At 44.4% G+C, this 14585-nt stretch overlaps 1 protein-coding gene across 2 annotated transcripts in view; it reads right to left on the bottom strand.

Moving 5' to 3' along the window:
• CADPS (calcium dependent secretion activator) overlaps window positions 1–14585 on the bottom strand; it is a 534502-nt gene that overhangs the window by 46412 nt on the left and 473505 nt on the right. For both annotated transcript variants that reach the window (XM_075549950.1, XM_075549951.1), the window contains one exon: window positions 4411–4443. In XM_075549950.1, coding sequence (XP_075406065.1) covers window positions 4411–4443 — 33 coding nt within the window. The remainder of the gene's footprint in view (window positions 1–4410; window positions 4444–14585) is intronic.

Below are 14585 nucleotides of genomic sequence, written 5' to 3'. Positions count from 1 at the left end.
GAATGGCTGGTAACAGTGCTTCTCTCTGTTAGTGTGGATAATTAAGAGATAAATCTCTAAGGTAACTAACTACTAGTCCCCACACGGAACTAAACCAACAAATTGTGTGCCCCCAAACCTCACAGACCAACACACATGAACCAAGAGTCTTCAAAGCCAGAAACAACTCTAAAAATGATTTTATCCAATGCTTCCTAATCCTGCTTGCAAAACGAGAAAGACGTGGGTGCCTTAAGAAAAGACCCACACCTGGACCCCATCCTCAGAGGTTCTGCTTTGTCGGGCAAGTCGCCTGGGCATTAATAGTTGGTCAAGCTTCCCAGGAGTTTCTCATAGGCAGCCAAGGTAAAACAAAACAAAATCAGTGATCTAGTTCATCAGTCCCCATACTTACATTATGATTCAAAATCACATGGAGAGATTTTCAGAGAGAAATTGCCAGGTTCCACCCCCAAACAGCAGAATCAGAATCTCTGGAGGCAAGAGGCTGGAAATTGTTACTTAAAAGTCAAAATTGAAACCAACAACAACAAAAAGCAAACCTAGCCAAGTATTACTGGTGTATGTTTTGGGTTGGGGAGCGCTGATTTAGTCAAGCATAGTGGTGGGCTGGTAAACGGGCTGTCCAAAACTAAACAACAACAAAACAAACCCTAATTTGTCGTGATGCCAATTCCCATGGTGTCAATACTCCCGTCATGGCTGAGTTCAAGCTACTGTCGTGGCCTCACTGAAGGTGGAGTTGGGAAGAGAGCCATGCACACAACCAAGTCTTAGAAGCCAGGGCTAGCAGACAACAGCTCACCACCAGGAAGATAGGCTTGACAGTTAAACCACGGCACGTTCACCCCCTGCTCAGTCACCAGGTGACAATGGGCATGATTTACTGCTTTGTGCTGCCAAGGGGAGAATAGTAACACTCCCTGGTGGGGCTGTTTCGAGAAGCAAGATATTACTATTATTTATTTACTGTCACATGTTCAATTGTGTGCACCCCCAAATATGGATGGCAAATCTGAGCCCCCATATCTGTGGTTATGATCCTATTTTGGAATGGCTTTTCTTTGACAGTAGTGGTGCAAAGTGTGGTTAAGTCAATCTCTTTTGAGATAATGACAGATTGAATAAACAATTAAGCAAATAGAGATGGGGGAAGTGAGATGACAGTTTGCCAGGAGGTCACCTAGGAGCAGAAGCTCCAAAAGTGTAGACAGAGACCAAGTGCTCTGCTAGAGTCCATGCCCAGGATGGGAATTTCTAGTATCTGAAACTGTGAAAAAATACACTTGTGTTTGGTAATACCCTCCACCTGTGGCATTTCTAGTAGAGTAGCGCTCGGTAACTGAGGCCATATGTAATCAGTGCACGTATAGGGCTATGTTATGTATTTACTATAATAAAGTTGTTCATTTACTGAACTATTTATTACATCACTACTACAATCATTATTTTAAACTTATCTTCAAGTCAACTCATTTCTAAAGTTTAGCTTTGTCCTAAACTGTACTGATTGGCGCAATAATGGATTTGATGTGCCGGTTGTATGTTCTTTTCTCATTCACTCACTGTCACTGAGTCAGACCGGATTCACAGTGATCCTCCAGGACAACGTAGAAAGGCCCTTCGGGGTTTAACTGTTACTGGAGTCGAAAGCCTTCTCCTTTCCCCTTGGAGGGGAAGGTGGTTTGCAACTGCTGATTATGTGGTTAACAGCTGAGTGCATAACCACTGCCCCACAGGGCCTCCTCTGTTCTTTTCTCACTCACTGCCATCTAGCCGCTTCTGACTCATGGTGACCCTTCGGTGGTTTTCCAAGACCAACTCTTTACAGGAGTAAAAAGCCTCATCTTTCTTCCAAGGGGTGGCTGGTGGTTTTGAACTGCCAGCCTTGCAGTTAGCAGTCCAACGCATAAACACTATGCCACCAGGGTTCTAGTGCCTCTCTAGAGGGAGGAGTAAAAAATAACAACATAGTTACTGTCAAGTCTACTGTAAACTCCTGGTGGTCCTGGTGGGTGTCAGAGTAGAACTTTTCTCTGCAGGGTTTTCAATGGCTACCTTTTTGTTTCCAGAATTAGAGAGCCAGGCTTTCTTCCAAAGCACCTCTAGGTGGAATGCAACTCCACCCTTTCAACCACCCAGAGGTCATTAACTGCTTGTACCACACCCAGAGGGTGGACACACTGCTGGTTTTCCTTTGTGTCCTTAAAACCCAGGAAGGCAAATTGGTGGTGAGGAGGGAGTAGGAGGTCTGGTGATCAAGGGTAATGTAACCAAAAGGACCTACAGAAGCTCAAATAAAGACTGAGCATGATAGTGGGACAAGAGGAAAGTCAAAGGAAATAGAGGAAAAAGCTAGGAGGCAAAGGCCATTTATAGAGGTCTAAATAAAAGCATGTGCATGTGTAAATATATTTATATATGAGGATGGAGAAGTAGATCTATGTGCATATATTGATAGGTTTAGTATTAAGGTAGCAGATGGACATTGGGCCTCCACTCAAGTTCTCCTTCAATGCAAGAATACTTTCTTCTATTAAATTGGCATTCTATGACGCTCACCTTCCCGATACAACCGCTGAAGACAAAGCAAGTAAATAAGTAAATGTGGTGAAGAAAGTTGATGGTGCCTGGTTATCAAAAGATATAGCACCTGGGGTCTTAAAAGCTTGAAGGTAAACAAGCGGCCACGTAGCTCAGAAGCAACAAAGCCCACATGGAGGAAGCACACCAGCCTGTGTGATCACAAGGTGTCAAAGGGATCAGGTATCAGGCATCAAAGAACAAAAAAAATCATATTGTGAATGAGGGGGAGTGTGGAGTGGGGATCCAAAGCCCATCTGTAGTCAACTGGACATCCCCTTACAGAAGGGTTGTGGGAGGGGATGAGACAGTCAGGGTGCAGGGTAGCAACGATAAGACCGACTTGAAACATCAACCCTTCAGCTAGCAGCTGAGTCGGATAAATGCCTACACCAACTCAGCGAGTCCACAGCACTGGGCTGGGAGTTGAGAATGTCAATTTAAGTCACTGTTGACAACCAGTGCTGGTGAGAAACTGATATCAGCAAATACACCCTCCATGCCGGGTCAACCAAGGTTGAGGGCACCTCACCACCACTGCGATCGCCAACCCCCCCCCACATGCTCATCTGCTGCTGCAGTCTATTGAGTGCCTGGTCCATCTGCCCAGCACCCCATCCCTCCTAGTGAGGCATCAGGATTTCCATTTTACAGATGAGGAAGCAGCCCCAGATTTTGAGTACTTTGTTCCCTATGAACTGAAAGTTCATGCTTTGGGGGCTTGGGAACGTGAATGACTTCACTCCTCTGCTCACAGCAACTCTTTCCATGCTCCTCTATCAGGACCATCTCTGGGAAGGAGCCCTAGGTCCCTTGACAAGAAGCATTACATAAATTCAAAGCATAATTATTGATTGCACATTCTTTCATTAAGCAAACAAAATATATGCTAATGCTAAGTTCACTCCAATTTTCCATTTTGTCTTCCTTTGAGAAATAAGCCAATAAACCATTACACACTTAGCTTCCTGGGGAAATAAATTTAAATGTTAATATAAATCCTTTCAGGAAAAAAAAACAAATTTCAACAAATAAGTATTTGAACAAGGAGAGCACTTAACCACGTTCAGAATGAGAACCGTTCAGTACAAACCCTTGGTAGCTGTTGAGATAATCTCTCTAAATTTAATATTTTATAATAGACTCATACCTCTTTTGTTAGAAATGGAGAAACAGAATCATTTTCTTTTCCCCTTTATTGCAATATATTTAAATCTCTCCAATTTTATTTTGCTAATAGGCCCGGCAAAGTCAGTCTATAAATGTATCCTGACTTATCACAGGTAATCCCACACTCTAGCATTCATGTGTAGTACTTAACCTCAATTTAAATGTAAATTTTGGGCAACTTCAAGTGCTTTATCTGTGAACTTTGAGTGCTCTCTTCATTAATGAGGCCTGTGCTAATTATAAGCAGGTTTCTTAAGGTTCCCTTAAAACAATCGCAGAATTGACCCCCAAATGAACAAATTCAGAATTTGTTTTTAAACAAAAAAACCACAGAGCCCCCCCTTGTGCAAATGTGTAGCTCGCAACTCCACTCCCAAGGCATATATACAGGAGGGGAGGAGTGCAGGATGATGAGAGGATGAAATATTTTTATATTCCAGGAAAACCAAAGGAAAGGGAAGGGACTGCTTTAAAACAGGCTTCTTTTCTGGATGAAACAAAACCGGTTCTCGCTTAAGTAAAAGGTCTCTAAGAAGCACTCCTGGCTCTCCTCTTCCTAAGGGCCCAAATCTCAGGGAGATACTATTTAACATCATCGGATAAAAGGCGCGCTATCCAAATTCTGAAGAAAGAAAAGAACAATTTTCAGATACTCACAGGTACATCCACATATTTGGAAGCTGCCTTCACCTACGGGGGGGAAAAAAAGGAGAGGATAGAAGTGAGGCTGGTGTTTATGTTTGCTTGTTCACAGCTCGGTGCTGTCTCATCACCACCGTTAAAACAATATGTTGGCACACGGGCTGACCAGGAAAAAACAAAAAGGTACAGAAAAATAAAATCTGCTTGCTATTTTATTTCCAGGCATAGCCACTGCTGCTACGGAGGCAGAGTGTGTTAGCGAGAGGGAGGGAGAGTTAGAGGCGCTGGGGGGCGGTAGGGGGAGGGAGAGACTGTACAGTTTGACTGGTTTGGACTCTCCCGCGGATATGGGGCGCTTTGCTCCCCTCCTTCCTTTTAAAAAGAAGGGAAAGCGGTTCTCGCTAAGCCTACAGGGATTCACACCTGCTCTAGAAAGCCACGAAAGCCACCATCACCTGTGTCCCTTGGATTGCTGTGTAGTTTGGCCGCAGATTTATCCTAAAGCAGTGGTTCTCAACCTTCCTCATGCCGCGACCCTTTCATACGGTTCCTCCCAACCATAAAAGTATTGCTACGTCATCACTGTCATTTCATCACTGTCATTTTGCTACTGTTGTGAATCAGGCGACCCCTGTGAAAGGGTCAGGTGACCCCCCCCCAAAGGGGTCGCGACCCCCAGGTTGAGAACCACTGTCCGAAAGGCATCCCTCGGTTCTCAGTGTTGATGAACTCTCTCCAAGAGTAGGAGCGGTGGTGGTGGGCTGCCTCATCCTGGAAGGGGTGGAGGCCTGGAGGTGGGGGTGCGGGAGGGGCAGGCCCTGGAACATTTTAGAACAGACCCAAGGTTTCCATTGCATCGTCTGGTTTGGGATACTGAAAATCTCCGAAGGGAACGTACACGCAGTGGTTATAAAACTTGCTTCCTGTTTCTGGAGAGGGTGTGTGGTAGAATGTAGTGTTTGAGAGGATGGGATTTGGCCTCAGATCAGGGTTCGAATCTCATGTCTACATTTACAAGCTGTGTGACCTCTGGCAAGTGACTTCATCTCTCTGAGCCTCAGTTGCCTCATCTTGCACATGGGGATACACACTTATAGTACCCAACCTATAGTACTTACAGGTTGATATTGGGGTGAGCACACAGGAAGTTCTAGGACATAGGGATAAACAGTAGCTAAGATGATTAATTCAGGATGTGAGGGCAATCTGGCTTAGACATTATTTCCCAGACTTGATTCGGCTGACCTGCCTGGCTAGGTGGGTGTCCCCTTCTTCCCTCACTAGTCCATGTGTATCCCCCCTGAAGCTGTGAACTCAGTTAAAGAGGTTGATCTTCCCTGATAGGAGGGCTAGCCTTCGGTCAAGTGTGCATGAGTAGCTGCGTTCCCTGCCAGAACCTCCAAACAAGCTCTCAAGATAATTAATTCATAAGCCAATCTGGGTGAGCTCTGGGTGCCGTCAGAAGTTGATGAGCAGATGGGTTTGAGAAATAAAATTGATGGGAACATGTCTATGTAGTTCATTTGGACTCAGGTCACACCTGTTCCTTCAGGGGAAGGGAAGGGCTTCACCTGAGCATCAAAGGGGGGTTCTAGTCTTACTGGCAGCTACTAAGACAGTCCCAGACATAGAGCTATCAGAATATCTCTTCACATTTTAGGGAAACTGCCTCTTGTCCTTTGGTTGATACCAATCTAGAGAATCACAACCATCTACTCAAATGTCTTCCACGGGCGGTCTGCTTTCCCCTAGTATGGTTTCCTTGCCACTTTTCAAAATGCCAACTCCCAAGGGAGTGAGCCAACAGGATGGGGTGGAAAGGGTTGAGGATGGAGAGGCACAAGTTCTGTAAGCACCAGATGCGGCTGACCCTGGGGAAATCACTTCAGGTACTTTGTATGTGTAATAACCCAAATAATGAAGAAACAGGAGAAAGTACTTCATAAACGTGAAGGAGCTGAAGATACAATGATGAGTGCATTATTGAGGCAGCAACCTTTTCCATCTTCTTGAATCCTTGCCAGCACCCAAGATGATGCGGGAGGTCCTCCCTGTTATAGATGGTCGCAGGCGCCAATACATGTTCTTTCTCAAATGCTCATTGTGCATCAGGTGAAAGTTGACTGAGCAAACCCGCTTCCCAGCCCATAGTTTGAACATCAAGTACTCCATGACGTCGGTTGCTGCCCATTTCCACTCTGGGCTCCCCACACCCTTTGGCCTGAGTATTCTACCCCTTTCTAACTGTTCATCTTTCCCTTCAGGTAAATGCTGCCTTTTTGAGCTCAGGTCACTGATTAGTCTAAGAAACACTTTTTCTTGTTGGTGGTCTGTCTACTGTTGGTTGGGTCTGTCTACTGTTTGGTTGAAAGGTGGCATCTGGAAATGGTTTCAGTTCCTGGTCAGGAGGGTGCTCTCGGGCCATTGTCTCAAATGCAGCGCAGTGATTATTTTGTGCAATGTCTGTGTCCCACAGAACATTGTGAGGACCAGGGCTATCCTGCTCTTGTCCATAGTTGTCTCCCCAGAAACTCACTTGGCACTGGCTTAGAAAGCGGATTTAGCAGTGTGTGTGTGTGTGTGTGTGTGTGTGTGTGTGTGTGAGCCAGTCTGAAGGCTAACCTACCTGTCTATGACACTGACCAACCACAATGGCTGGCAGGTCAAGGGAACCACACTCTTGGTCCTTAAAGGGATTTGACAAAAGCTTTCCAGATTTCCCCCCCAAATGAACATTTCCACTAAATAATTACCAATTCCAATTTTTTTTTTTTGCTCCATTGCTGTTTCAGAACTTAGTTCATGGCAGAGGAGCCTGTTATCTTTTCCTTTTGTATGACAAATCCTGGATAGGTCGATCTATAAACCGGGTTGATAATCACTAGCAACACAAGTACAAGAAAAATGCTCTGAAATTGCTTGTGGCGCTGACTGCACAAATCCTCTGGTTGTAGACAGTCTTATTGGCATAGAACCCATATATCAGACACTTCAGCAGCTCAATCATATTGAGAAGACCTGAAGAGTCACCACCACAGTCAATTTCAGAACTTCTCTCTGTACGCCCTGTCCTCAACTCCGCAGCTCCCCAACCTCCCTTGCCACACCCGCAAGAACTGTTGATCCAGAGTCGCTCACCCTGGATTCCATGTGCAGAAAACAACAACAGCAATCACAAAATGAAAACAAAATATTAAAAACTAGAACAAATTGAAAATGGGCCAAATGAGAGATCAAATGATAAGATATTAAGTTTTTGTAAATCTTAATATGATTGAAAAATTAAGTTACATGATATGGTGGAGTGGGGAGAAGAAAGCAAAAAGCAACCATGGGAATTATTCCTAAACAAAATATTCACATCAATAAACACTAGAAGGTATATTAGGAATATGTCTGCATTGAAAAAACTTCCAGATTACAAATAGCATAATTATCAATTTCTAATCAATAAGTTCCAGAAAATTAAATTTGAAGTCAGAAACGACTACAGAATGTTGATAAAAGATGACCAAATTGTATCTGAGGCTATTCAACTCTAAAATACATTCTTTACTTATGAAATAAAAAACAAAACACAAAATCCTCCTTTTACACTGATATTTATATGCTGTCTTTTATTTTACAAAGCACGTTAGTGTACCAGCTCTCGTTTAGGGCACTCGGGGAAATGGGGGTAGCATTTACCCATAAGAAAGTTAAAGTCCAGAGCAGTTTAGGAATGGGCTCTGCCCATAGTGTAAGTCAGAAGATAGAGAAGTTAGGATTGGCCAGTAGGTTTTCTGAGTCTCAGTTTCTCCTTTGGATCCCTGATGTCCTCTGCAATAGTTGGAAGAAAGAACGAGAAACTCATGCTTCAGTGGTTAGAGGATGGGCTGATCACAAAAACCCAAATCCTTCCCAAATAGGACTTGCCTCCTTTGCTCAGCCGAGTTGATGGCTGGCAGTTGGTAGGATTTTTGCTACAGCTGAAATGATCAACCTTTAAACACGCCCACTCTCCATTTACCACTGACACGCAGTTCCAACCCGGAGAGTGACACCAGCCAAATTCTGTTCCTTTCAAGGCAGTTTGGGAAGAAGAAATAAGCTCAATGTCATGAGTGAAACCCATCCACTCCCCTTCAGTTTGTTCGGCTTGCTCATCAATGACTCTCACTCACTCCCCATCCCGCAGCAACGGGAGCAAAGAGATCAAGGGAGGTGGTGGCTCTCTGACTATGAAGACACACAGCTGTGTCTATTGGACCTTTGAAGAAGGATGTTGGCAATGAGTCTGCAGGGAACTCTGGGAATGTATTCCTCAAAGAAAGTGAAAATGGAGGTAACTTACTTGGGGGAAAAAATTGCATCCCTTCTCCTGTCTGACAGATATGTTGAAGTCCTAATCTTGTGAATTTGACTGTTTGGAAGAAGGGCTTTGGGGCATATTTCAGTTAGCTTAACGTGAGGTGTCTTACTAAAGTAGGGCGGGTTGCCATCCTAAGTGAGCAATATGCTTATAAAAGACATAAAATACACAGAGATGTATGGTGGAGGGCTGATACCATGGGATGCTTCAGCTTCAAGTCCAGGAGTCCCGGAGCTATGAGAGCTGGGAGCACGGCCTGGTAGAGTCTCAGGAGGAATCCACATGGCTGGCACCCTGATCTCAGACTGTGAAGGTAACTTTCTGTTATTTAAATTCGTACACTCAGTGGCTTTTCCTTATAGCAGCCCTAGGAAAGGAATACGGAAAGGTCATGCGTACAAATGTGCTCGATACAATGGATGTATGGATTGTTGAACTAACTACAAGTTTTTCTTCCTTGTTGTGTTTTTTTCTCCATTGGTTTGTTGTATATTGTTGCTTGGTTTTACTCTGTCTTGTTTTTGTGCATGTTATTATCTCTGCAGGTCTGCCTAAATAAGTTAGGCTGGATGAACAATCTGGAGGAGAAAACAATGGTACCGACAGTTCCAGGGGGACATGGGAGAGGGGGTTGATGGGGGGGGGGGAACAGAAGTGGTGTTAACAAACCCAGCGAAAAGGGAAAAACAAGTGATCCAAATTGGTGGTGAGGAGGGTGTGGGAAGCCTGGTAGGGCATGATCTAAGGTAATGTAACAAAGAGGAATTGCTGAAACCCTAATGAGGACTGAACATGATAGTGGGACAGGAGAGAAGTCAAGGGAAATAGAGGAAAGAGCTGGGAGGTAAAGGGCATTTATAGAGGTCTAGATAAAGACATGTATATATACAGATATATTTATATGAAGATGGGGAAATAAATCTATGTGCATATATTTATAAGTTTAGTATTAAGGTAGCAGATGGACATTGAGCCTCCACTCAAGTTCTCCCTTAATGTAAGAATACTTTCTTCTATTAAATTGGCATTCTATGATGCTCACCTGCCTGACACAACCGCTGAAGATAAAGCAAGTGCATAAGCAAATATGGTGAAGAAAGCTGATGGTGCCCGGCTATCAAAAGATATAGCGTCTGGGGTCTTAAAAAAGATATAGCGTCTGGGGTCTTGAAGGTAAACAAGCAGACATCTAACTCAGAAGCAACAAAGCCCACATGGAAGAGGCACACCAGCCTGAGTGCTCACCAGGAGCTGAAGGGATCAGTTATCAGGCATCAAAAAACAAAAAATCAGATCATTGTGTGCTCACCTCCCTGATACAATCACTGAAGACAAATGGGTGCATAAGCAAATGTGGCAAAGAAAGCTGATGGTGCTCGACTATCAAAAGATATAGTGTTTGGGGTCTTAAAGGCTTGAAGGTAAACAAGTGGCCATCTAGTTCAGATGCAACAAAGCCCACATGGAAGCACACCAGCCTGTGAGATCACGAGGTGTTGAAGGGATGAGGTATCAGGCACCATCAGAATAAAAAACCTTACCATAGTGAATGAGGGGTGGGGGAGTGTGGACTGGAGACCCAAAGCCCATTTGTAGGCCACTGGAGATCTCCTTGAAGACGCATCTCGGGGAGGAGACAAGCCAGACGGTGTGATGTAGCAAGGACGAAAAATACAACTTTCCTCTAGTTCCTAAATGCTTTCCCCCTTCCCATCCCCACTCTCATGATCCCAATTCTACCTTGCAAGTCTGTTTAGACTAGAGGATGGACACTGGTATAGATAGGAACTGGAAACACAGGGAATCAGGGCAGATGATACCTTCAGGACCAGTGATGTGAGTGGCAATACTGGGAGGGTAGAGGGAGAATAGATTGGAAAGGGGGAACCGATTACAAGGATCTACATGTGATCTCCTCCCTGAGGGACAGACAACAGAAAAGTGGGTGAAGGGAGATGTCGGACAGGGCAAGATATGACAAAATAATAATTTATAAATTATCAAGGGTTCATGAGGGAGAGGCAGTGGGGAGGGAGGGGCAACAATGAGGATCTGATGCCAGGGGCTTAGGTGGAGAGCAAATGTTTTGAGAATGATGAGGGTAACGAATGTGCAAATGCGCTTTACACAATTGATGTATGTATGGATTGTGATAAGAGTTGTATGAGCCCCTAATACAACGATAAAAAAAGAGCTGTAAGAGACCCCCCCAAATGATTTGTTATTATTGATTTTTTTTAAAAGAAAGGCCAATGGGAAAGAAAACCATCATCTTTATGCAGTTAAGGAGCTTGCAGGCAAAAGGACTGAACCTGTTTGCAGCAGTTCCATAATACAGAACCAGGAAGATTTAGTTAAATGTCTGGGACCCTGAAGAAGGTTCTGGCTGTCCCTGGCAGTAGAGACATCCTCACTGGAATGGCTCAAGTGGAGTTTATGTGGGGTGCTCTGAAAGTGATGTTTTTTTCTATGGGAGAGGTACTGCTCAGTTGCCTTCTGATTCTCGCCTTCCTGGGAAGTCGATGTGTTACAGGAGACAGGCTGAGCTGGAGCCAGGTGAGCTCATGCGCCAAACCACGGCCAGAACTCCAGCCGAAGGTCAACCATGCTACCTTTAAGCATCACATTGATTTTAAGGGTTCCCATGCTTTTTGCTGGCTGTACTGGAGAGTGACAAATCCTCCCAACCCCACCAGGAATCTAGAATGACGGTTAAGGGCCAAGGAACCCAAACTTGCACCAGACACTGCCTCTATTATCAAATAAGTAGCAGGCTTTCCAAAATTACACAAGGCTGTTTCCGAAATATATGTAGATGGCGCTTTGATGAATAAAATACAAATTTCTTAAAAACACCGTCTATTTTATAGTGGTTTATGGTATTTATGTATTTTTTTCATAATGTAGGTTGATGTGATTTCCTTTTTTTTAAACTTGGAGGAAATCCTTCCTAGAGCCATGATGATGAGGTTGAGTTTAAGATTAGGTAGGTCGGAAGTCTGGCTTTGATGGTTTTTAATTTGGTGATCTTGAGCCGAGTTACTTAGCTTTTCTGAGCCTTCTCTGGTAGGTTCAATAATAATGCTACTTACCATTATTAAGAAACATTCTTGGGGCAATAATAATGTTATTTAAAGGGACAGCATGAGGATTGAATGAGACTCCATCCAGTGTTTAGAACAGCACTGGGCACACAGGGTGTGTTCACTAAATGTTGGCCATTTCTGTCATAAGGTGGCCTGGTGGTGCACTGGATCAGTGCCCAGCTGCCAACCTAAAGGTCAGCGATTCAATCTCACCGGTGGCCTCGCAGGAGAAAAATGTGGCAATCTGCCTCCTCAAAGATTACAGCCTTGGAACCCCTGGGGTACTTCTTCTCTAGTCTATAGTGTTGCTATGAGTTGGAATGGCCTTAAATTCAACAAGTAAGTGGGTAAAGTCCTTATCACGATTACTGGAAATATTGGCTTATTGATGTCGACAAAGCCAATATGCCTCATCCTGGCGGGAACAGTCCATTCCATGTCCCACTTCTAGTCCATAGGGGCATTTATGACCATGAAAAGGATGCTGGCATTTCCCCAGGCTACAAGCAAGTATCTGAGCTGCCTCTCAGGCTGGCACGGTTTTTGTTTTTTAACCTAATTCTCTGGGCTTCTCTGCACTGGAGAATTTGCCCCCAAAACCTGGGGGCTGACTGCAAAGACTGCTGTGCCCCTGCCTCAGGATGGCACATATTAACTAACAGCACACCTGGAAGCTCGCTAAGACCAAGCTATCTGCCCTGAGGTCAGGGGCAAAGCAAAGGAGAGGGGTTTGCTCCAGACACCCAGCCTGACCTCCTTCTAAGCAGTGACACAAATGCCCAAAAAAGGAAGGGCAAGAACCGTGACTACAGCCTGATTTATTTCCCAAGATTCTCTGCATTCTCCATGCCCTCCTTTGGTGGGAGGGTCTCCCTTGGGTGGAATCACCCATGAGCTGCTCTACAGAGTCAGGTCTGGGAAAGGAATGTGGGAAAGCAGACACTAAGAAGCAATAGTTGATGGAGATCAAGGTAGGAAGACAAGCCCTGGGTGAGCAACCTGTTCAGCATGTTTTATCTCCCCGGAAGCAAAGGAAATGCAGTAGGAGGAAGGCATTTGTTCTATTTGCTCTATGGTTTTCCCACCTCCCTTTCTTCACATAATGTCTAAATGCACAGTCTCTGCACACATTCAGAATGAGTCAAGCTCATCTCACAACGAATGGCAACAAGTAACGTTTCTTGGGAGCTAACTGCTTTTGTGGTCCTGAACAGAACGACTGCACTTGTAAATGTACTGAATGAATAACCTTTCAAAAGGTCTTACTAATGGAAGAAGTGATGGCTCACCAGACGGTGCGATGCAGCAACGATGAAAAATACAACTTTCTTCTAGTTCCTAAATGCTTCCTCTCCCCACCCCAACCCCCTACCCCCCACTATCATGACCCCAATTCTACCTTGCAAGTCTGGTTAAACCAGAGGATGGACACTGGTACAGATAGGAACTAGAAACACAGGAATCCAGGGCAGATGATACCTCCAGGACCAGAGGTGTGAGAGGCGATACAGGGAGAGTAGAGGGAGGGTGGGTTGGAAAGGGGGATCCGATTACAAGGATCTACATGTGACCTCCTCCCTGGGGAACAGACAACAGAAAAGTGGGTGAAGGGAGGTGTCGGATAGGGCAAGATATGACAAAAATAATAATTTATAAATTATCAAGGGTTCATGAGGGAGGGGGGAGAGGGGAGGGAGGGGGAAAATGAGGAGCTGATACCAGGGGCTTAAGTGGAGAGCAAATGTTTTGAGAATGATGAGGGCAATGAATGTACAAATGTGCTTTACACAATTGATGTATGTATGGATTGTGATGAGTTGTATGAGCCCCTAATAAAGTGATTAATAAAAAAAGAAAGAAAAAGAAATGATGCCTCAGGGAAATGAAGTCACTTGACTTGAGTATGTTGGCTTATCAATGGATTATTGTCATTGCGGCAATAAGTTGTAATGTTATGACTCCATCCAATAAGAAGCTTCTGACCTCCCATCCAGGAAGCTGCTGATCACCCAGGTTAACAAAACCGAACCTCCATCAAACCACATTTACTGACCAGTCATCTTTGAGATTAATTGTGTGTATTTGTAGACATAACCTAAAAAGACTTGTCCTGGAAAAAAATGTCTAAGGGATTTGAATAATTGTCTGTGCCGCCTCTCTGGGGGCAGAAAGTCCATCACTGGGTTCTCTGGTCTGAGAGTCCCAGCTAATTACCTCGACCCTCCACCTGACTTCGTGTGTGTAGGCAGGCTTAATGGTTTCTCTATTGAGCCCTTCCATTATTTTTCAGGTACCCAAGGTAATCTTTTCATTGAACACACACCATTCTGGGATTTTCACAATGCTGATGACGAAGGGATTTACTTCTGGCTGGTCCTAATCAGGGGACCTGAGTTAATCATTGTGTAACTTTGATAGGGAGCGCTGTGGGGGCTTAAACCACTTCTCTTGCTTCATTAGGAGAAAAAGCAACCCAGGTGCAGACCACGAGGACCTCAGGGTTTGATACCATTAAATCAATGCACAGACCACGAAAAAAAAACAACGTGGATTAGGCCCTTTTGGGAAACAGAAATCTGGTAGGTAAGACTCAAAGATGGAAGAAAAAGGACAAAAAAAGAAGTCAGAACAGATACTCATATATTACTGGCTGCCTGCGCTCTCTGTTCTCCCATTCTCTCTGGGCTCTCTTAAAGAAAAAGGGGAAAAATAGAAGCCAACCACAGAAATGATTTATTCTCTGCATGAGCTGA

The sequence above is a fragment of the Tenrec ecaudatus genome, chromosome 5 (genome assembly GCF_050624435.1).
Source record: "Tenrec ecaudatus isolate mTenEca1 chromosome 5, mTenEca1.hap1, whole genome shotgun sequence".
Lineage (NCBI taxonomy): Eukaryota > Metazoa > Chordata > Mammalia > Afrosoricida > Tenrecidae > Tenrec > Tenrec ecaudatus.
The sequence above is the reverse complement of the archived record's forward strand: the minus strand, read 5'-3'. Positions and strand labels throughout refer to the sequence as shown.